We start from the raw sequence: 21,062 nt of genomic DNA, 5'->3' as shown, positions 1-21,062 counted from the left end.
GCTTATTCCTAACGGTGTTTTAGGCTGGTTTCTAACTGCTTGTAGCCACGTTATGGCTCACTCTGAAGGCAGCCCATTCTAGCCACAGGCACACTTCTCCTTGGCCCACCTGTAGTCTAGGTTAAGCAGACCCTCTGAGCTGGCTCCCTCACTGGGGGAAGGATGTAGGTCAAGCAGGTAATAAAGGGAAATGGAGAGAGGATGCTTAAACCAGGCATTGTCATGAGTGGGATGGACAATGTGGGAGGACCATGGCATTGCTAAAATAACATGCCTGGCGATATCTCTCTCACTCGCTCTCTCTCGCTCTCTCTCTGCAAACTTGCACTGCCCAATGAGCAATGCTGGGAGAAACCATTGTATCTCTTCTCGGAGGAAGAAGATTGGATTCCTGCTGATTTATAAGCTCAGCCTAAAAACTCCACCCAGACAATTTGGACAGAAGAACAGGAACTGGGTTCCTTGCAGTTGCTCAGTTCCTTCAGTGACGCTGGCCTGGAAAGAAAGAAAGGTACCCCAGTCAACTTTCCGCATAAACATCGAGTGAGGAACCTCTTGGCAAACACACTCATGGTAGTTAGTGTAGGGAGAGTCCTTACCTACGACATGCCTGTAAGTGGGAGGGATCTCGTGTGAGCAGAACCCTGTAGGGACTCAAACATATGCCCGTGGATTTCTGTAGCTTAGTTTCCTGGAAACTGTCGCATCAGTTATGTGAGTATCAGCCTAGCAGATGACTTCTACCAGGTTCATCGACTTCAACCAGATTCATTGGGTACAAGTGACGACTTCATGCAGCACTTAGAGAGCACGTATGTTAACTCGGGGCCAGGACACGTCCTAAGGTGGGAAGAAGTTTCTTGCAGTTAGTGTTGGTTGTCCAAGATTTCTTGTTGCTTTGCTTGCGCCTCACACAGTTAATTTTATCCTTGAAAATGTACATCAAACTTGATACCAGAGAAGATTTTGGGTTTGGTGGGTCTGATTTGGCAATGCAGTATTTTATGTGTGTCCTTTTCAGATGGATGTGCTCTGATGCAATTCTCTGACTGTTCTTAAAGCACTCATCATGGCCAAGATAAACAGGGATAATCTGTGAGCAAAGCGACTGGTGGATCATGGATTAAATACGTAGCGGCCTTTATGGCCACATTTCTTGCTGGCACGTCTTCCAAAATCACGTATTGTTCTTTTTGCATGTGCCCATTTGTGACTCCCAAAGCCCAGAGCCACCTTTCCCTGCTACCTTGTGGTCCTTGTCCTCAGTTCCCTACAAATTCAGGATGATGACAGCTCTCATTAAATCCCACACAGGAGAAAGCCCATATATCGTAACTCTCTGTCCCTTAGTAAATGTTAATTTCCCATATTAGGAAAGGAGCAGAGATAAGAGAATATCAAGTACAGTGAGCACTCTTACCTTGAGGAGGTACATCGACCTTGGGGAAATCTGCCACACCACGAGTGAAAAATTGTTCCCTGTCTCCCCTGGCATAATCTTAGGAGAAACGTAACCTTAGGAGAAATTTCGGATTTGTCTTCAGCCAAATCAGCAGGAACGTACATCCCATGAAACAAGTGGGGGTTTATAATCATTGCAGCCAGAAAGATCACACCCCACGGTGTCAGTAAGAGAGTGGTAGAAAGAACCACACATGACAGGATTAGGGCTGTGGTTGGTTGATGGCGGGGAGGCTGGAAGGAAGCAGGGTCTGCTCTACCTTGAACACTGGTAGTCTGCACTGGCCCTTCTTGACTGCAGTGAGAGTCAGCAGTCATTTCCTTACGAAGAGAGGAGGGTGTTTGGGGCGTTGTAGTTTGCACGGTGACCTGGTGTTTGTGGGGCCTGCTTGGAATAATCAGGTAGTCTTGTTGTGTCTCATTGTCTCAGGGTTCAGAGTCTCTTTGAGGTTGAGATCCTGTATCTGAGACTGTTTATTCCCAGCGTGAGAACAAAACCGTCAGGCCGGGATGTCAGCAGGGCCATTCAGGACATCAGAGGCTGGACTTGTTCTTTCTCCCTGGAAATCCCTAACCTAGAGGTCAAGAAAGAGAGCACTCTGGGCTCACAAGCTGTAGGTGCGAGCCTGGCTGAGTTACAGTGTGACTTTGCCTGAGTGTCTTGAATTTTCCTTTCTGTGGCTCAGTGTCTCATTTCAAAATGGGGCCAATGGGGTTTCTTCTACACGAGTCGTCCCTGGTGTTACAGGAGAGGTGCAGGTGAAGCAGTGAGCCCAGTGCCTGGCGGGGAGTAAATACTCAGCACGTATTAGGTCCGCTCGGTCCTCTGCCGTCAGCATTTTTATCATCTGCCTCATTCTTTTGTTTTGTTTTGTTTTCCAAATATACTTTATTGTCAAGTTAGCTAACATACAGTCAAAACAGTGCGCTCTGGGCTTCGGGACTGGGTTCCCATGATTCATCGCTTACATACAACACCCAGTGCTCAACCCAACAAGTGCCCTCCTCAATGCTCATCACGAAATTTCCCCTCTCCCCGACTCCCACCATCAACCCTCAGTTTGTTCTCTGTATTTAAGAGTCTCTTCTGGTTTGCCTCCCTGTCTGTTTGAAACTATGTTTTCCCCTTCCCTTCTCCCATGGTCTTCTGTTAAGTGTCTTAAGTTCTACATGTGAGTGAAAACATATGGTATCTGTCTTTCTGTGACACTTATTTCACTTAACATAATACCCTCCAGTTCCATCCACCTTGTTGCAAATGGCAGGATTTCATTCTTTCTCATTATCAAGTAGTGTTCCATTGTATATATAACCCACATCTTCTCTTTCCGTTCGTCAGTTGATGGACATTTAGGCTCTTTTCTTAAGTTGGCTATTGTTGAAAGCACTGCTGTAAACATTGGATTATACGTGCCCCTCTGCATCAGCACTCCTGTATCCTTTGGATAAATGCCTAGTAGTGCTCCTGCTGGGTCATAGGGTAGTTCTATTTTTAACTTTTTGAGGAACCTCCACACTGTTTTCCAGAACGGCTGCACCGGTTTGCATTCCCACCAACACTGCAAGAGATTCCCGATTCTCCACATCCTCGCCAGCATCTGTTGTTTCCTGAGTTGTTCGTTTTAGCCACTCTGACTGGCGTGAGGTGGTATCTCAGTGTGTTTTGATTTGTATTTCCCTGATGATGAGCAATGTGGAGCATCTTTTCACGTGTCTGTTAGCCACCTGGATGTCTTCTTTGGAAAAGGGTCTATTCGTGTCTTCTGCCATTTCCTCACTGGATTTTTTGGTTTTTGGGGTGTTGCGTTTGGTAAGTTCTTTATAGATTTTGGATACCAACCCTTTATCCGATCTATCATTTGCACATATCTTCTCCCCCTTCGTCGGTAGCCTTTCAGTTTTGATGATTGTCTCCTTTGCAGTGCAGAAGCTTTTTATCTTGATGAGGTCCCAATAGTTCATTTCTGCCTGTATTTCCCTTGCCTTTGGAGATGTGTCAAGTAAGAAGAGAGAGGGGGACAGAGGATATGAAGTGGGCTCTGTGCTAAGTGGGCCCTGTGCTGGCAGTAGATACCCCACCTTGAGTATTGAACTCACGAAACGTGAGATCATGACCTGAGTTGAAGGTGGACGCTTAACTGACTGAGCCACCCAGGCACCCCTAGAACTAATAGATTTTCCAGAAAAAGGAGAAAACCTCTGATGCTGCATACACCTTCCCCACCACCCAAAGAAGCTAATTTATATCGCATGGAGAGAAAAATCAATCTTTCGTCTACATGCCCACCAAACATACAAAGCAAAGCCATATATGTTAATACCACAGCAAAAACTCATTGTACAAGCACTTTCTATTCACCTAAGATGTCCATGTACAAAGGCAGTAGAAAAAGAGTACTAAATATGCACCACTCAGGGGGTCCTGATTCCGTCACTAGGAGTCATTTAAAGACGAACTCTGCCCAATAAGAGAAGTTTTGACTTTTGTACAACTGATTGTCACTGAATACACTTCATTGTAGATCTGAGACAAAAGTCTGGGAGTGGAACCAGTGGGAGAAATAGGATGTAAATGGCATCCGTTTCACCGGGCGGAAACAATACTATAAGAAGTGGCAGGTGGAGACAGAAAATAGAATAATGTCAGAAGTCTGAGGCTGGGAGATCACTTAAAACTTGTGTTGTTTTCATTTATTTTTGAGAGAGAGAGAGAGAGAGAGAGAGAGAGAGAGAGAGAGACAGTGTGAGTGTGGGGGCAAGGCAGAGAGACAGAGAGGGAGACAGAATCTGAAGCAGGCTCCAGACTCTGAGCTGTCAGCACAGAGGCCGATGCGGGGCTCGAATTCACGAACCGTGAGATCATGACTTGAGCTGAAGTCGGACGCTCAACCAGTTGAGCCACCCAGGTGACCCTGTGGTTATTTATTTTTAAGAGAGAGAGCATGCAAGCGGGAGAAGGGCAGACAGAGGGGAGGATGGAGAATCTGAAGGTGGTTCTGTGCTGACAGCACAGAGCTCGATGCGGGGCTCAAACTCATGAACCGATAGGCCATGACCTGAGCCAAAGTTGGACCCTCAACCTGCTGAGCCACCCAGTCACCCCGAGATCGTTTAAATCTTAGAATGGCGATGTGACAAGTTTCACAAGTTAATACAGAACCAAACATGTCCCGCACTTGTGATGCAGTGTTCAGCCCTACATATACAACCTTTCTAAACAACAGGTGCACATCCAGACACACATATGTACTCTTGCCCGTAGGGAAAAGAAATATAGCCTAAAAGATACAGAGACTCAGCATTAAATACCAGAAGAGAACCAAGAACATTTACATCACGATGGTGATGGATTGGAGCCCTGAAGGAAACGTAATTCACCAGTCCCCAGTGATTGTCAAAATAAACACTTTAATGATATAGAACGGGGAGGGAGTGTTCTTTTCCACAGCACAATGCGAGCAAATACACATACACAAGGATGATACAACTAGAGTTTTTCCAACATACAGATACGGTTGTGACACACTGCAGGGATCACTAAAAGATGGTAACATTGTAGAGACAGACTTTAGAGACAGCATCTTCGCACATTCTCAGATGTCACACCCAAACAGAAGACCATGAACGATCTGATAGGCCCCCCATAGAAGGCAACCAGGGCTGCTCTCACAATGATGGTGATGGCAGACTGGAGGCTCTGGGTCTCTGGGTGGGCGGGGCTGGGACACACACAGCATTCACGAGGGAACGACCCGGGAAAAGGTTAGCCTGAATTTAATCAGGAGGAAGTGATCAGACACCTTCAGGATGTAGACCATCAAGCCAGACATCTGGCCTGTCCCCTACAGACAAGGAAGTGTCACCACCACCAGAGACAGCCACAGAAAGGGGAGGAGATGTTTGGGGTTCGAAAGGACTACAAAATTACGATAGCACAATCTTCTGAGTCCCTTGGAACCCAAGATATCTCTTCTCCTTTTTGTCGTCTTATTTGTGCTGTGGACACTGGCTGTTTGAAGAAAGACAGGCCCGATGTCTTGTTCGATGGTCGAAATTCTGCAGTTGTCTGATCCCTACCTCGTGCTCAGATTCAGGCTAAGCCTCTTCAGCAAGAACGCTGCGTAGTTAATGCTGTCTGCTCCTGGCACAGCCCAGCGGGTGGCCCAGAATGTCCAGTTTGACATGGGGTCTATTGCCACGTTGCTCCAGCCTCCGCTTATCCACAGGATGGAATGGAGAGGAGCCAGACTGAAGGTGTCTCACAAGGGCGTGTGGTCTGGGCATTGGTTGCCTCGGCGACTTATCACGACTGGAGTCAGAAGAGCGAGAATTCCTCTCATCAAACCAGACTTTTGGAGTAAAAATCCCAGAGAGTGGCTTGTGATCGAGATGTCGATTCTCAGCAAAGGATCCCTCGCATGTTCTGTTTGGGCTTTAGCTTGATTTGCTGCTTTAGAGTTCTTTTCAGCAAGTGGAGAATGATGGGGTTTTATGATGGGGTTTCGTTTAAATGAGGAGTATTTTTTCTTAGTTCCTGAAGTCCTTGGTATCTGAGACAGAGAGTGAGAGAGAGAGAGACAGAGGAATCAAATGTGAGTCTTGTTCAGGTCCTGCTGATGGCTGAGCCTGGAGGGATGGCTCCGTGGTGACAGAGGCCAGGGGCAAGCTGAGCCCCCGCGCAGAGAAGGAGCTGAAGGGGGGTCTGCAGGCAGGCTGAGGGGGAGAGTGAGAGCCACAAGCCTGAAGCAATAGCCCCCTCAATTGCATCCAGCCTACACTGTAGGATGCAGGGACCCCTGTGCTCCCCGCAGCAGGCGCCTGGTGGCATCCCAGCTCAAGGCTGCCCTGAGCTGTTGCCAGGTCCCGACCATCCCTCCCTCAGCAGCCACCCCACCCTGGAACCCCCTTCATCAGAAGCAAAGTGATGGCTTTCTCATGTCTCCCACGGAGGGATGTGCTTAGCGCCCGACACACACGTTCAGAAACAGACTGCCGAAGGAAGGAGGGGCCCCTCTGCAGACAAACACACCCTTCTCACCCTGCCCTGGTCTTCTGAAGGGGGAGGCCAGGCTATGGAACGAGCCCCAGGATGTGAGATGCAACAGGGGCCTCAGACTATGTCCCAGTTCAGTCCTGCCGTGTGCAGATGAGGAACCGTGGGCCAAGGGGCTGATAAGGACCACCTGTAGCGGTGTGACCTGTGCCTGACACCCTGGAACTGAAACCCAGGCTTCGGGCCCTTCCCATCCTTGTGGGGGTCGGGAGATGAAAGCCTCCGATCTGGGCTACTGCCTGCCTGGGGGTGTGGGCAGGCAGTAGACGCTGTTGGCCGCTTGGCTGGACGGAAATAAGGCTTTGCACAGAAATCCTGCCCCAAAGGGGCTGAAAAGAACCCCAAAGGGAGAAACTCCAAGGGGAATGACGAAAAGAGCGGGGAGTGTAGCCAGGGCCTCACCCCTTTCTGCTCAGGGACCCCAACAGCCCCTGCAGGGCACCTCACGCCAGGATACACCTGAGGGAACGTCTAGGAATATTCTCAGTGGAGACACTCGGAACTCTGCAGAGAAAACGGAAGAGCCTTCCTTTTAGTCGTCTAGGTTCTCCTCGCACGTTTCCCAAACTGTCCCTGAGGAGAGTCTCTCGGTGTTGACACTAATGTAAACGAGGGCCTGCAAAGGGCAGAGGGAGACCTAAGCTTCTTTACTGAGGTTTTATATAAGGAGAAAGTTTGATTAAAACATTTCCTTTCCATGTGCAGTGCACCTGTCAGGAGGCTGGGAAACGCATTTAGTGAAGAGTCAACCGTGATTTTCATTGCACGAGGAGGAAAAAGAGCCCTGAATTCCGTTACGGGTAATCAGGGAAGGGATTGTTGTTCTTAACACTGGGTTTCTAGGCAACATTTCTTTCTTACTGCATCCTATAGTATAAAAATTGTGAGACACTTGGATCCGGAAGAGGGAGTATTCATCGAATTCATTCATGTGTCTTTGTCCCCTTCTTTCTCTGGGCTCTATTGAGGGAGGAATGTCAACTCCATCAGGGGCTGATACTCAGCTTGTCCACAAAACGAGTGACACACACACGGGATCCTTCTATCTGGCTTATGAGCATCCTATAGCTCCACAGTCCTTCTGATTCCTAGGTGCATACCAGCAGAGCTTTAAAACATCTCCCGTTACCCACACCCCAGCCCAGAATGTTGAAATCAAAATCTCAAGGTATTGGGTGACGGCATTCACGTGAGTTCAAAGCTCAGTGTTTCTTTCACGACAGCATGATTTAGAACTATTAGCTAAGCTACTCTGTTTCAGACCACGGTGTTCTTGTCCTCATCTCTGCCACCATGACGATACTGGCCCTAAAGATTTTGGTCTTCCTTCGGACACCCTCCCATGAATCCCCGTTCTCAGCCGGACTTGTATGAGGCACAGATTGTCTCGTGTTCCCCTGGATCTCGCGGGGACTTCACAGAGCTGCCCAAAGTTAATTCAGTCAATGCTCGTGAATGTGCTCTGGCCTGAGACTCAACTCAGTTCCTTTCGGTGGATCCTTTTATGAACCAGCTGAGTATGTAGACACGGTAACGGCAGTGAAAAGGGAAGACAGGTGGATGCCTGAACACCTCATGTCTGTGCAGGTTGGAAACCTGGCCTCTGCATCTGTGTTTGGCCAGTGTCCCTGTAGAGTGCCATGACTGTCCTCCACCTGATGCCAGCTCTCTTGAGGTCCCAAGGTGTGGGTGGACACTGAGTCCCGGAAACCCCACACACATTAGCACAGGCCTGCTCACCTGGGACCGAGGACAAACCTGACCCCAGGCAGGCTGTGTGGCAGTCCCAGAGGTGACCCATGTTGTCGTGGAGTTTTTGTCGGGGTGCTCTTTCTCCTCAGTTTTAACACTTCTTATTCACATGGAGAAGCTGAGGGGTAAGTGTCGTTCTAGGTCGTGTTCCCGGAAACACCCCAGAGGAGAAGCCATGTGCAAGAGACATTAAGACGATGTTCCTGATGGGGCGTCTAGGTGGTTCAGTCGGTTAAGCGTCTGACTCTTGGTTTTGGCGCAGGTCACAAGCCCACAGATTGAGGGTTCAAGCCCTGCATCTGGCTCTGTGCTGACAGTTCAGAGCCTGGAGCCTGCTTGGGATTCCCTCCCTCTCCTTCTCTCACTGCCCCTCCCCGACTCGTGCAGTCTCTGTCTCTCTGAAAATAAATGACTTTAAAACAAAAATTAAGGAGAAAAAAGACAATTCTCTGGGAGAAAGAGGTCATGGAGCTGGGGAAGCAAGGAAGGCAGTCAAAGAAGCCACGAAAGTGTGTGCCTTGTGCCAAAGTGCCATGTGTTTGGCGACACGTGTAAATGATGCTGGTCTGCTGAGGGGGGCCGTGGGGCCTAATTCCCCGCGGCCGTGAGGACACGGGAGAGGGAATCCCAGGACAGCCCCCGTGGGGACACAGCACAGCTCACATGCCACAGCTGATGGAGATGGGAGGGCCCCCAGGGTGGCAGTCCCCATGGCAAACAGAGGCAGGACCAGACAGAGGCAGGACCAGTGAGAGGCAGGAACAGACAGAGGCAGCGGCAGCTGGCAGAGGGACCAAACGAGGAAGAGAAGAACAGTTTGGGGTGTGGGCGGAGCTATAATCTAACAGAGCAACAGGAATCCATACTCCCAAGAGCCACGGATGCCATTACCTCTGTGCCCTATGCTTGAAGGCCACGGAATCTGCACGCGAATCTGCCCTCGCCGAACTGCACTTTTCTCTTGATCATCTTCTGTTTCATCACACCCAGGGCATTAACGTGGCCAAAGACTTGACCTGCACACTGGTTGGCCACCGAGCCCTCAGCAGCGTCACCCTCCAGCTTGGGAGGGTTCTTCACACCCATGGAAGCTTCCAAACCCTGCTCTGAAAATAAAAGCACATCAACAGGATCCACTGTTAGTCATGATCTTCCTGTGACTAAATCCTCTACCTACGCTGACATCGAATAAGGACGGTGGGCAGGACGAGAAAGGCCATCGGGAAGTTCACGTGTGAGGGGCGCCGAGGGACACGCTTTGACCGCCTGTGTTGTTGACCTCTCTCACGCTACCCTGTAAGGATAAGAGTGCGGGGAGGGCAACATGCCCCCAGAGCCAAAAGTGAAACTGAGAAAAGTAGAATTGGTCAAAACACACAGTTCTGACAAAGAAGAGACAAAGGCCAGGAGATGGTGCTCGAAAGAGGCTGTCCTATTCAAGGGAGGAGTCAAAGTTGAAGGCAAGCCTTTTGAGAGTCACCGGGGAAACCAAAGCTGGGGAATTTACAGAACACGCCCCAATATTTGATATATTTCATATATGTACACTATGCAGAGCATACACACCGAATACACGTAATGTGTGTGACATAAGACGTAAATATGTGTGTCTATAAGCACATTCTTATCTAATTGAGTAAATGGGCAGTTAAGGGTTGGGGGACATCGAGCATAAAGTTCTAAACACTCTTCGGTCAGTTGCAAGTGAAAAATATATACAAATTTGAGAAGGATGAGAAGAGTTGTGGCAAGAAGCAGGTGACCTTTTAAGCACCAAGGAAGAATTACAGGCTGAGAATCAAACAGAGTAAAACCACCTGCCCCAGAGTGATAGTTTGTCTTCCTCCAAATTCATCTGTGGAAACCCAATTCCCAACGTGATGCTGGGTGGGGTGGGCCTATGGGAGGCAGATCCCCCCGTGAAAGGGATCTGTGCCCTATGAAATTGACCCCACAGAGCTCCCTCACCCCTCCACCCTGTGAGGACAGAGCAAGAAGGCGGCCACACATCACCAGGAAGGAGGTACCACCAGGCGCCCAATGTGCCACTGTTCGATTTTGGTTCTACTCAGCCTCCAGAACGGGAGACACAAATCTCTGCTCTGACTAAGTCACCCGGTCTATGGCATTTTTGTTATCACAGCCTGAATGGACTAAGAAACCCTCCTTGGACAAAAGTCTGGCATGGAGCCCCGTTTCCTGCTGAGGCCTGTGGGGAAGGTGAGCCACAGAGAGGGACTGAGCCACCAGGAGAGTCTGGGCCGGGACCACGGGAGTCAGGGAGAAGTGGCAGAGAGGCAAGAGGGAGAAGACAGTAAGAATCTCCCGTCCTAAGCCACCTGTCAGGGCTGTGCTTCCCTGAACTCCCACTGAGGCGTCCTCTGGAGCATCTCCACGGGGCGACAGGGCTGCGCCCGCATCACCTCACTTGGGAACTGTGTCTCCTCTTTTCACAGATGAAGTCGGTGCCTGTAGGAGACCCAGGCTCCAGGAGGGGACACCAAGGGTGGGAGGGTAAAGACGACACAACCCAGGGGAACGCTGAAACGCTCGGTCTTCATGAAATGTGAGCTGACGCGGATCCTGATGACAACGAAGCTGGGGACGTGCTCGTGGAGATGAGGGGGGACAAGAGGAACTAGATGAAGTATTGGAGAACGGAGTGTGCACTTTAGGAAACTGGCCCCTTATAGTTGCAGGAAAGGGAAACCAGGCAAATGCATGGGAAACTGTCGTGGAGCCAGTATTTCCACTGTTACTGTGAGCGCCTAACAGGGAATATTGGCTGCCTGATGGATGTTGAAGGAGAGCAAACACTGGCCCACAAGCCTTGCTGAGAGAGTCCGGGAAGATGGGGTCCAGCGAAAGCGGAGCCAGATAAGAACAGCTCTAGCACACGTGAAACTATGCCACGGAACCATTTTCCAAGTGTTCAGACGCCACAAAGACACAAGAATTACGCATTACAGATTCATCGATGCTCTCAAGCCATTTTGCTCACTCGGGTCCCTGGAAATTATGTAGCTTCATGCTCCCAGCATTGATGGGATGGAGATCCCATTTTCAATGGTTTCAGATGAAGGGACCGAGGGGGACATACATGAGATGATGAATAACTTGGCCAGTAAACAGCCAGGAGGCTGAAACCATGGCACCTGGGCAGACAGAGCTGACCCTCAGCCCCAAGCTCTTTGGAGCTGGAGCGTTGTGAGTTTGGAGCTGGGCAAAGCAAGCCTGCAAGAGGCCCCATTGCTGCCCCCGCCCACAACCCTGTGACTAGAGCTTCCTGCTCCCCCCCGCACCTCTCACCTTGGAAGAGCGGCCGTTGGCTCCCAGAAACCATCGTGGCTGCCAGTCTCCTGATGGCGGGGGAGGGGCGGAGCCTGGCTCTGCGGTCACCACAAGCCAACTGCTGGTCCGGCTGCCCTGGCACAGAATTGGCCACCTGGGTATTTGACTGTGGCGGTGCTTGTAAAGCTTGCACCTCCGTCCTTGGGAAAGTCAAGTTTCCACTCGATGGCCCTTGGGGACCGGGCACCTGCATCGGGGCTGAAGCAAGAAGACACTTCAATGGACAAACCCCAGTTTTCTTAACTCAGCACTGCCAGAACTTCCATTTGTGATGTCCTCCCGCCTCGTCCCCCACCGTCTGTGAGACCAGCCAGTGAGCAGGTACAAAGGCAGACATCATGGATACGAAGGCGATGTCACCGTTGTGTCTATGCCTGGGCATGCTGAGATGGCAAGTGTCCAGGACGCAAAGTCCCTGAAGGGAAGGTCACCCCCTGGAGTCCAGACGGCTTTGCATGGGAGGCGGGCTCATGCCTATTATTCTGTAGTAGTACCCTTCGTCCTACAGCCTGGAGAGAAGGTTCTAGAGAGGCCTCAGGGCAGAACGAGAAAGTACTGCTGATATGTGCCCCAAAAGAAAAAAGAAGAGGGGCAGAATTTGGCCTCAAGGCTTCAGATGCCTGTTTCTCCCTGGCTAGTCCCAGTGCAGGGAGGCTGGGGCAGGGCAGCGCTCCTGGGGCGCCCCCTGCGGCAATCACAGCCCACACACACTGTTCCCACGTTCCCACCAGAACCTGCACCGGGGGACGGGCTGTGCCTAATGGAGACGCTGCCTTCATTCATCTCCGCCCATCCTCATAGCCTCTCATGGCCCAGGCTTAATGCAAGGCCATGTCACACACATCACCCTCCTGAGACGCGTCTTAACCTGTCCCATCCCTGCCCCCATGGAAACCCAGACCTGGCTGTCAGTGTCTCTGACACAGAGCTCTGCAGGGTGACCAGGGTGCCAGGCAGCCAAGTGAAGAGCCACCATGGGAACCCTAGTGAGAACAGAAATCGTCTGGGACCTCTCAGCCCTGATTGCTTTTCATGGAGCGTCTCCTGGAGACCTTGAGCTCCTGGAGGGGCTGGATGAGCCCTGGCTCTGCTCACACCACAAAGTGCACTGACAGGGTAGGAGCTGGCACTCCTGCAGGGTCACAGGGGTCGTTGGGGCGTCTAGCAACTGTTCTCTTTGCATTTACGACTGTTTCAGATCATTTGGGTAGAACTGGGTGCTCTGGTACACAGGGAGGCGGGCGCCCCAGGAGAAACAACTAGCAGCTCAGCAACGATTTAACAGATGCAGCCAATGTGGAGCTGACCACAAACGTGTGTGGAAAGCCAGGGAGTTTGTAGGAAGCCACACAAGAAATACAATCGGCAGCAGAATTGCACAAGTAGCAGAGGTCTCCTTTTGGAACAAAACAAAATCAGGAAAAAACAAAGGAGGACTGTCACCCAGCTGTCTCCGGGTAAGATAGCGGTGGCTGAGATTCTGAACGCTTTTTTCCATTTTCCCCATTTCTCCTCTCGAGCCTCACTTGGTACCAACAGCCTGCATGTTGGACGGGGCCGGGGGACAGAGGGCAGCCTGGGACAGAAGGAAGGAAAGGGCTCTGAGCCACAGGATGCCTTTTAAAGAGTGAATCCGAGAGCAGAGTTCAAACCGGTACGAGCCTACAGCGCCTGTTGGCAGGGATGCAACTCTCAGCCGATTCAGGTTGTTGAAGACACAGAGGACAGGCTTCCTGGGGCCCCGGCAGGAACTTCGTGCCCCTCACAAGAACAGGACTCACCATCTACATCCACGCCCAAGAAGACTTCCTGTTTATCAAAGGTGAATGAGGCACTCCTATAAGGCCTATAGGTGTCTGACAGGTCATGGCCAAAGGAAGGAGTCAAATTACATTCCCCCACTGAGTCCTGTGGGACTTCATCCTCTGGGGCCACTGGCAGCTCCCTGCAGAGCCTGGTGTTGCTGGGAGGACGAGACATGCAGAAAGAAGGTTTAGTCAACATGCAGTGCCAGCTAGTTTTGAGGGCAGGACGGAGGGACTGGTCACAGAACACAAGCGGGATCCCCACAAAGGGAAATGAAGCAGTCTGCCTGAAGCTGGGGCCACAGTGTGGGTGCACCCGGGATAGGTGCGGGGGGGGTGGGGGGGGCGGGGACAGGCAGGTGCTCAGGGCATGGCCAGAGCGCCAGCTTATGGGGCAGGAGTCGGAACCACCCCAGGGCACAACAGTCATGACCCACAGCACACCAGAGGACGATAAAGCAGCATCAACACTTTGGCATACACTGTGTGGAGATTTACACAAAGCACCAAGAGAACCCCAGGCTAAGGCAGCATTGTAGACTCCTGGATATCTCGTGGGCCCAAGGCCGACGTGTCTAAATACTGAGACGTGAAAACTGTTTTCCTAAAACCATCCTTGCTGTGAATGCCCGCCAACGTGGTAATGGCAACCGGCAGAGAGAGCTGTGCATCTTACACGGGACCTAATACGAGGAGAGACCGGGAGAGTGCAAGGCTTCCTGGGACTGCTTAGTCCACCTGCGTCAGTGGACGGCAGATACTCCATTTGAGAGGGATTAATAACGGGGCCTATGAGAGTACCACATGACACAGAGGACCTTGCCGAAGGACCACCTTGTGGGTGTCGGAAGGGATGAAATAGGTGCATTTAGCACTTTCTAGATTGGCCTAGATCTGAGATCCCCAGATGTCACCACTGAATTAAAGCCCATGATTCTTCAGAGTTACCTGGGGCATGTCGGGTCCTGGTCTTCTTCATCGCAAAGATCATTATGATTGTCTACAAGTAAAGACAGACCGGCCAGTCACATAAACAGAGCAGCACTTGGACATGAAAATTAAGTGTCCCACGCAACTAGCACACGGGCACTAATGTCCTTAGTTGGGTAGCAGGGCATTGAGAGAAATAATCCAAGAGGCCTCAAGCAAGGTCTTGGGAATGTGCCTTGGCTAGCTTTCCTAAAGCATCGGGCAGGATTTCCCTGATCTGGTAGAGCCCCATCTCAACAGTCTGTCTGCAGAGGTCAACCTCTGTTTTTTTTTTTAATTTTTTTCTTTTTCAACGTTTATTTATTTTTGGGACAGAGAGAGACAGAGCATGAACGGGGGAGGGGCAGAGAGAGAGGGAGACACAGAATCGGAAACAGGCTCCAGGCTCTGAGCCATCAGCCCAGAGCCTGACGCGGGGCTCGAACTCACGGACCGCGAGATCGTGACCTGGCTGAAGTCGGACGCTTAACCGACTGCGCCACCCAGGCGCCCCGGTCAACCTCTGTTTTACTGCAGATTCTGGTGAACAGCTTACCTGCATTCTCAAAACTTACTGCAACCTTCTCTCACTAGCTTCCCTCATGAGATACTCTAGGTGGCAGGGTTTTAGGGAATTTCTACAGAGGCCAGACTGATGCACGGAATCTGCAGACCCTCAAATCAAAGGAAATCTTTTGTCCGTGATCCCTTTTGCTACACAGGCACATGGGCCATGCACGGGGTGGGGCCATGCCGGGGCTCAGCTATGCTTCAGGGAAACGTACAAGCAAGCTGATGGTAGAGGTGGTTATGTCCTGACACTCAGACGACGACTTAGGGAAGACAACCAACACAGAGGACACAGAGGACAACCAACCCTGGGGACCAGAGCAGCGAAACCAGGGAAACAACAAACCCAAAGACATGGGTAAGGCTGACATCGCCTTGACAGGCACAAAACTTCAAGGAACATTGTTTGGGATGAAAGTGAGAGGATGGCAGTTGAGGAGACACATTGTGTGGAAATCAGGAACAAGACAGACTCCTCTGCGTGTGCCTCACAGATGAGTGTGAGTTTGTCACACCCGCCCTGACCCCAGTGTCCTGACTTGTGTCAGGAGCCACAGGCATGGCCTGAGATGAGGAACAGAGGGCAGGGCCCTGATGCATCTGATGTCTGTGCTTAGAAGTCTATCCTAGAGCCTGACTCAGATCCATATGTCTACGGGGCTGAAACAGCTGGATAACAAATTCCAACATAAGCAGAGTAGGGATACCAAACTATGGGGTCGACTTGGGAGTCCAGTTGGAGCTTTATCACCTTCACAGTGGAGGACTCACTAGCTATTTCCAGAGCAGGACAGACATCCAGATCCTCATATGAGTTGATGTTGGCCCTCCTGTGGGTCCAGGGGGAATCAGATGGGTCAGGAAGAGCTGAGTAAGTCAAATAGCGTTCATCCAGTGAGTCCTGTTGGACATCCTGCTCTGCACTCTCCGGCAGCTCCCTGCCGAGCCTGGTGGGGAGGGGAGGTCTGAAGATTAAAACAGGAAAAGCAGACACCACAGCATCTTACTGGTTTTCACGGGAAGCCGAGAAGTGTGGTCATAACGTAGGGGCAACCCCATCATTGACAGGGAAAACTATCCTCCTGTTTCAGGGGCACAGTGTGGATGCTCTGGGGGCAGGAGAGACAGAGAGGGAGAGACAGGGAGACACACACACACACACACACACACACACACACACACACACAGAACAGAGGTGTTCAGGGCACTGGCCACAGAACCAACTTCTGTGCACCAAACTGAACTACTGTGGAATGGATGTCATGACTCACAGCACACATGGAGAATCCTAAACATGAGTTCAACCCTTTTGCATAAATTTTGTTGATATACATTCAGTGGCTAAGTGAACACATGTTAAAAGGCATCATCCACATGGAGAGATTTGCGTCTTCAAGGATTCTTTCTCTTACTATCGTGACATCATGTGAGGTTTTTTTATTTTTTTTGCAGTTATCCATTTGCTACAGCAGATCCTCAAAGAGGTAACACCAGAGTGACAGAAGTAGACACATCTGTCACTCTGGTGTTTCCCAAAGGAGAGATCAGGGCAATACAGAGCACCTCAGGGAGTGACAATTCACCTACTTCAACTGACTGCCGGTTATCGAAATTGAGGGATCATTAAAGGAACTTATCCACATAATACATGAAGACACACGTCATGGCCAAAAAAGATATTCTGAGACTGGAGAATGGATGAAATAGGTAAATTTGGCGGTTTCTGTTTTTCCTGTGAAATGTAGAGTTGAACCACTGAAATAACAACCCATGATTCTTCAGACTTACCTGGCGCATGTCAGGTCTTGGTCTTGTTCCTCCTCTTGATGGGTCTGATTTTCTGCAAATAAATACAGATGGGGCCAGTCACATTAAACAGATCCCTGCTTGCACATTAGTAACCCAGTGTTCGGTGCCACCCGGGGACTCAGCTATGCTCAATGAGAGCACAGGTTGAGTGAGAAGGATATTTCAGGGTGCCTCGGATAGTGTGACAACTGGCTTGATTTCCTGGCCTGAGCCATTGGGAGAAATTTGCTTTCTCCAAGAGATCATCATCACAATTTCCTCTGTTTTGAGTCTGTGCAAACACTTTCAGTTCTCTTTTTCACACAGATTCTGGGGACCTGGCCTCTCTACCTTCTAAAAGGATAACTGCAGTTTTCAGCCTTCTCTCGTGAGATACCTGGTTGGTGACGGCTTAGTGGAATTTATACACTGTGATGGAACAGAGAGCATGCAAGTACAAACCCTCAAATTAAAATGAGTCTTTGGAGCTACACAGAAACCTTGGCACAATTCCTGTGATGAGGGAATGCCAACGCACAGCTCTACTCCTGGAAACACACACACGAGCTAACAGTAGAGGCACGTAGGGTGGGTTTTCAGACGAGGCTTAGGAAGACAAGCCAAAGCAAAGAGATAGAGAATGAGGCTAAGAACAGGAAAGCCAAGGTTACATCTTTCACCCTGGACAAGGATTCCGACTGACTGTGGCAGGCATGGATTCTTAAGGGACCTGGCTCAGAGATGAAATGTGGAGCATGAAAGGTGAGAAGAGGCATTGCATCCAAGGTCTGGCAGACACCTTCTATGGTCGTGTTGCTGAGGCGAGTCGTATCTGTCATGCCGCCCTTGGGTCCAATGACCTGACAGTGAAGCCCAGGGGACATGGGCATGTCCTGGGAGTAGGAAGGGAGAAGAGTTCCCTGACCCACATGATGTCTGTGCTTGAAACTCCATCCATCCTGGAGCCTGGCTCAGATCAAGATGTGTGTGCAGGGCCTGCACACAGGGATGAGCTCTCTCAGCACAGCACAGCACAGGTGTGGGGCACAAAGACCAGGAGATGTACGGGGCAGTCCAGCTGGAGCTTGATCACCCTGACAGCGGAGTACTCACTGGCCATTTCCAGAGCAGAAGAGACTTCCAGTTCCTCAGGGAAGAAGATGGCGGTGCTCCTGTAAGGCCAGTAGGAGTCAGACAGGTCAGGAAGAACCGAATATGTCCAGTAGCGTTCATCCAGAGAGCCCCATGTGATTTCCTCCTCCACCACCTCTAGCAGCAGTCTACTGAGCCTGAGGCAGGGGGAAAACTGAAGATTAACCAAAGAGGGATCTGAAATCCTACGTCCTGTCTGGCTTTGATGGAAGGCAAAAGGCATTTTCACAAAAGCAAAGAGAGTGCCTCATTAATGAGAGAAACAACTCCTCTTTTTGTGTGGGACGAGGTGTGTCTGTCACAGGGGCGGCAGACAGAAAGGACAGTAAGTGCTCTGTACACTGGCCACCTAGCAAGCTGATGAGGAAAGAGCCTGAATGAGCACCGTGCCATCCAGTCCTGACTCAAACACACAGAGTCACAGGACAGCAGTGGCTCCCTCCCTTCCGTTCAAATGCCCTTGAGTCCTGCATGGACTGGCCCAGTGCGTGCAGCTTCGGGGGCGGGCTACTGTCTCAGAATTCTCATGCCATGAAGGCCTGTCTCTCTCAATATCACGGCATGATGGCACATTTTAGTCTACGTACATGCTTGCTCTGAAATACATGCCCACCTGCTAAATCAAACGGGGCAGAAAGTAGATTGCCTTTCTCTCGAATGCTGGGGAGAATGGTGAGTAGAGGAATGAATCCCTGTGCCTTTAGCTCACCTGGGCCAGCTGACTGTGTGTTACTCAACTTGAGTCATAAGTAAGAAATGGGAGCGATACAAGTACCACAATGAAAACAGAAACCATTGTGAAAGCCGATAATTGGCCATTGACCGAATGGATAACATGGTTCTATCCAGCACTTTCTCCCTTTCCTTGGATCTGAGGTCTGCAGACGCCACCACTGATTTCCCAGCCCCCAAGTATTCAGAATTACCTGGGGGCATCTGACTCTCGCCCTTTCAGCCCCTCGTGACCCATTTGGTTGTCTGCAAATAAATGAAGAGAAAGTTCCATTAGGCAGATTCCCCTCCACAAAGGCTCACTCCTATGTGCCGTGTAGCAGAGGACAGAAATAGAAGCACAGTCATAACAGGCAATTGTGAGAGAAATCATTTGGGAGGGGTTCAGTAGGGCCCTGGAAAAAATCGCTGGGATTGCCTTCTTGAGCAAATAAATGTCCCTGATATGACAGGCCATGATCACAGTGTTCTAAGACAGGTCGACACACACAGAAAATTTATCCTTTTTCCCAGAGATCTTGGGGAAGGACCTGGCTGCTTCCTAGAACATTGCTGCAATATTCAGGCTTTTTCCTTTTGAAACGCTGCAGGCCAACGGTTTTGAGGAATCAGCCGTTGAGATTAAACTGACGATTGGAATCTACACACCATCAAAGCAGAATAATCTTCAAAGCTGCAAAGCACCAGGGGCCGTTCATGGGGTCGGGAAGTTCCAGGGCCCTGCCTTGCTGCAGAGAAACATACAACGTATGATAGACGTAGTCCTGTCCTGGTTCTCAGCTGACTTGAGACAAGAAGAAAAGGAAGAGACAGACCAGGTAGAGACAGTGAACCTGGATCATGACATTTCCCATGATACAGAAAAGGCTTCCAACAGCCTTGGGTGGCCATAGATATCAGAAACATGGTTCAAGGATGGAAATCAGAGCCTGGCAAGAGAGATAAGAGATTAATCCAAAATTTGGAGGTCTGATAGCGACCTCCTGTGTCTGGGGTAGAGAGGTATAGGAGTCTGGCAGGACCACCTTCAGAGCAGCGATGGGCGGCGGCTCAGACATAAAAGTGCCACGGCTTAGACATGAATCGAACAAAGCTCACTGACTCATGGAATGTCTTATTTCAAACTCAATCCTAGAGCCTGGATGGAAACTGTCTGTGAGTGCATGGTCCACTCTGCGGGTTAAATATCTTAGTCTACACAGGGTGTGTGCAAGAAAGATTATGGACCCTACCTGGGGAACCGGGTGGAGTTTCATCCCCTTTGGAATGGGAGCATTCACAGGCTACATCCAGAGCAGAGCCGAATTCCTGTTTATCCGATGGGAACGTGCCATCCCTGTAAGGCTGGTAGCAGTCACGCCCTTCTTGGCCAATGGAAGGAGTCAAAACACATTCATTCAGCGTGTCCTGGAGGACTTCCTTCTTTTCAGCTTCCGGAAGCTCCATGCTGTGCCAGGTGGGGCAAGAATGACAGAAGAGAAAACCAGGAGGATCAGACACCATGGCTTGCTACCTAGCTGGTGTTGATGGGAGGCAAGGGAGTGGTCGCAGAAAGGGAAGGGACCATAGCCTTGAGAGAGAAAAGGTTATCCTACAAGAGGCAGAGTGTGGCCAGGAAGGGTGGGAGAGAAGCAACAACAGATAGATACTCAGTCCACTGGCCACATAACGAGCAATGAGGAATGAGACTCGACCATCCCAGTATGGTACAGTCACGAGACGAAGGACAAATGGGAGTCCATGCCAGGGGCAACCGCCACGTGCCTGAGTCATGTTGAATTTAACATAGACCGATCAAGCGGTTACAGCTCTTGAGTCACTGTGCCCTGCAGAAACTTGTGCCCTCCAGGCACTTTTCTATTCATAGTGTCACATGACACCCCAACTTTTTGGTTTTGGTTAGGTAATTCCGTGTTAATTTTGCCAGCTGTCTGTCTATCAGTTCCTTTGCTGGTTACATTCCTACCAGGGACCTTTGAGAACTGTGTAGAGATGCGTCTCCTCCTGGTGTTCATTTACAGGCGAGAACGGGTATTTTGTGCGTACGGGGAATCCTAAGGCTGCTGAGTTCATCTGGGGCTCCCCCAGACAAGCAGCCCCACGACAGCAGACAACCGAGGGAACAGGGCCATTTGCCGCTGAGGGAATTCAATCACTACCATCTGCAGCTCTGCTGATCCCTGCATCTGCCACCTGGACTCTTGTGACCTCACCTACTGTTCTTTCTGAGTCCCTATCCTTTTTCACCCACACATTACCGGGTCGCCAGTATTCATTGTTACCTGGTGGTGAGGGATTCTTCTGCTTGTTCATCCTCGTCCTCCTCCTCCTCCTCCTCCTCCTCTTCTGCAAAGAAATTCAGAAATCTCCCGTGAGCGAGCTCCCACATCACCACTATAAACACAGTGGCTTGTATGCCCTAGCGACAT

General features: G+C 50.4%; 1 protein-coding gene across 1 annotated transcript in view; it reads right to left on the bottom strand.

The window, feature by feature from the left end:
* Positions 1–4,849: 4,849 nt before the first annotated feature.
* Positions 4,850–21,062, bottom strand: part of LOC113599164 (neuroblastoma breakpoint family member 6) — a 32,601-nt gene continuing 16,388 nt past the window's right edge. Inside the window, 11 exon segments of the mRNA XM_053214830.1 lie at positions 4,850–6,011; positions 9,158–9,372; positions 11,576–11,815; positions 13,399–13,580; positions 14,371–14,422; positions 15,733–15,908; positions 16,750–16,801; positions 17,863–18,038; positions 18,828–18,879; positions 19,866–20,080; positions 20,916–20,976. Of these exon segments, the coding sequence (XP_053070805.1) occupies positions 9,167–9,372; positions 11,576–11,815; positions 13,399–13,580; positions 14,371–14,422; positions 15,733–15,908; positions 16,750–16,801; positions 17,863–18,038; positions 18,828–18,879; positions 19,866–20,080; positions 20,916–20,976 (1,412 nt within the window). The 3' untranslated portion in view covers positions 4,850–6,011; positions 9,158–9,166.

This window comes from Acinonyx jubatus, chromosome C1 (genome assembly GCF_027475565.1).
Source record: "Acinonyx jubatus isolate Ajub_Pintada_27869175 chromosome C1, VMU_Ajub_asm_v1.0, whole genome shotgun sequence".
Taxonomy (NCBI): domain Eukaryota; kingdom Metazoa; phylum Chordata; class Mammalia; order Carnivora; family Felidae; genus Acinonyx; species Acinonyx jubatus.
Note: the sequence above shows the minus strand (reverse complement) of the source record. Positions and strands in the feature narration are given on the sequence as shown.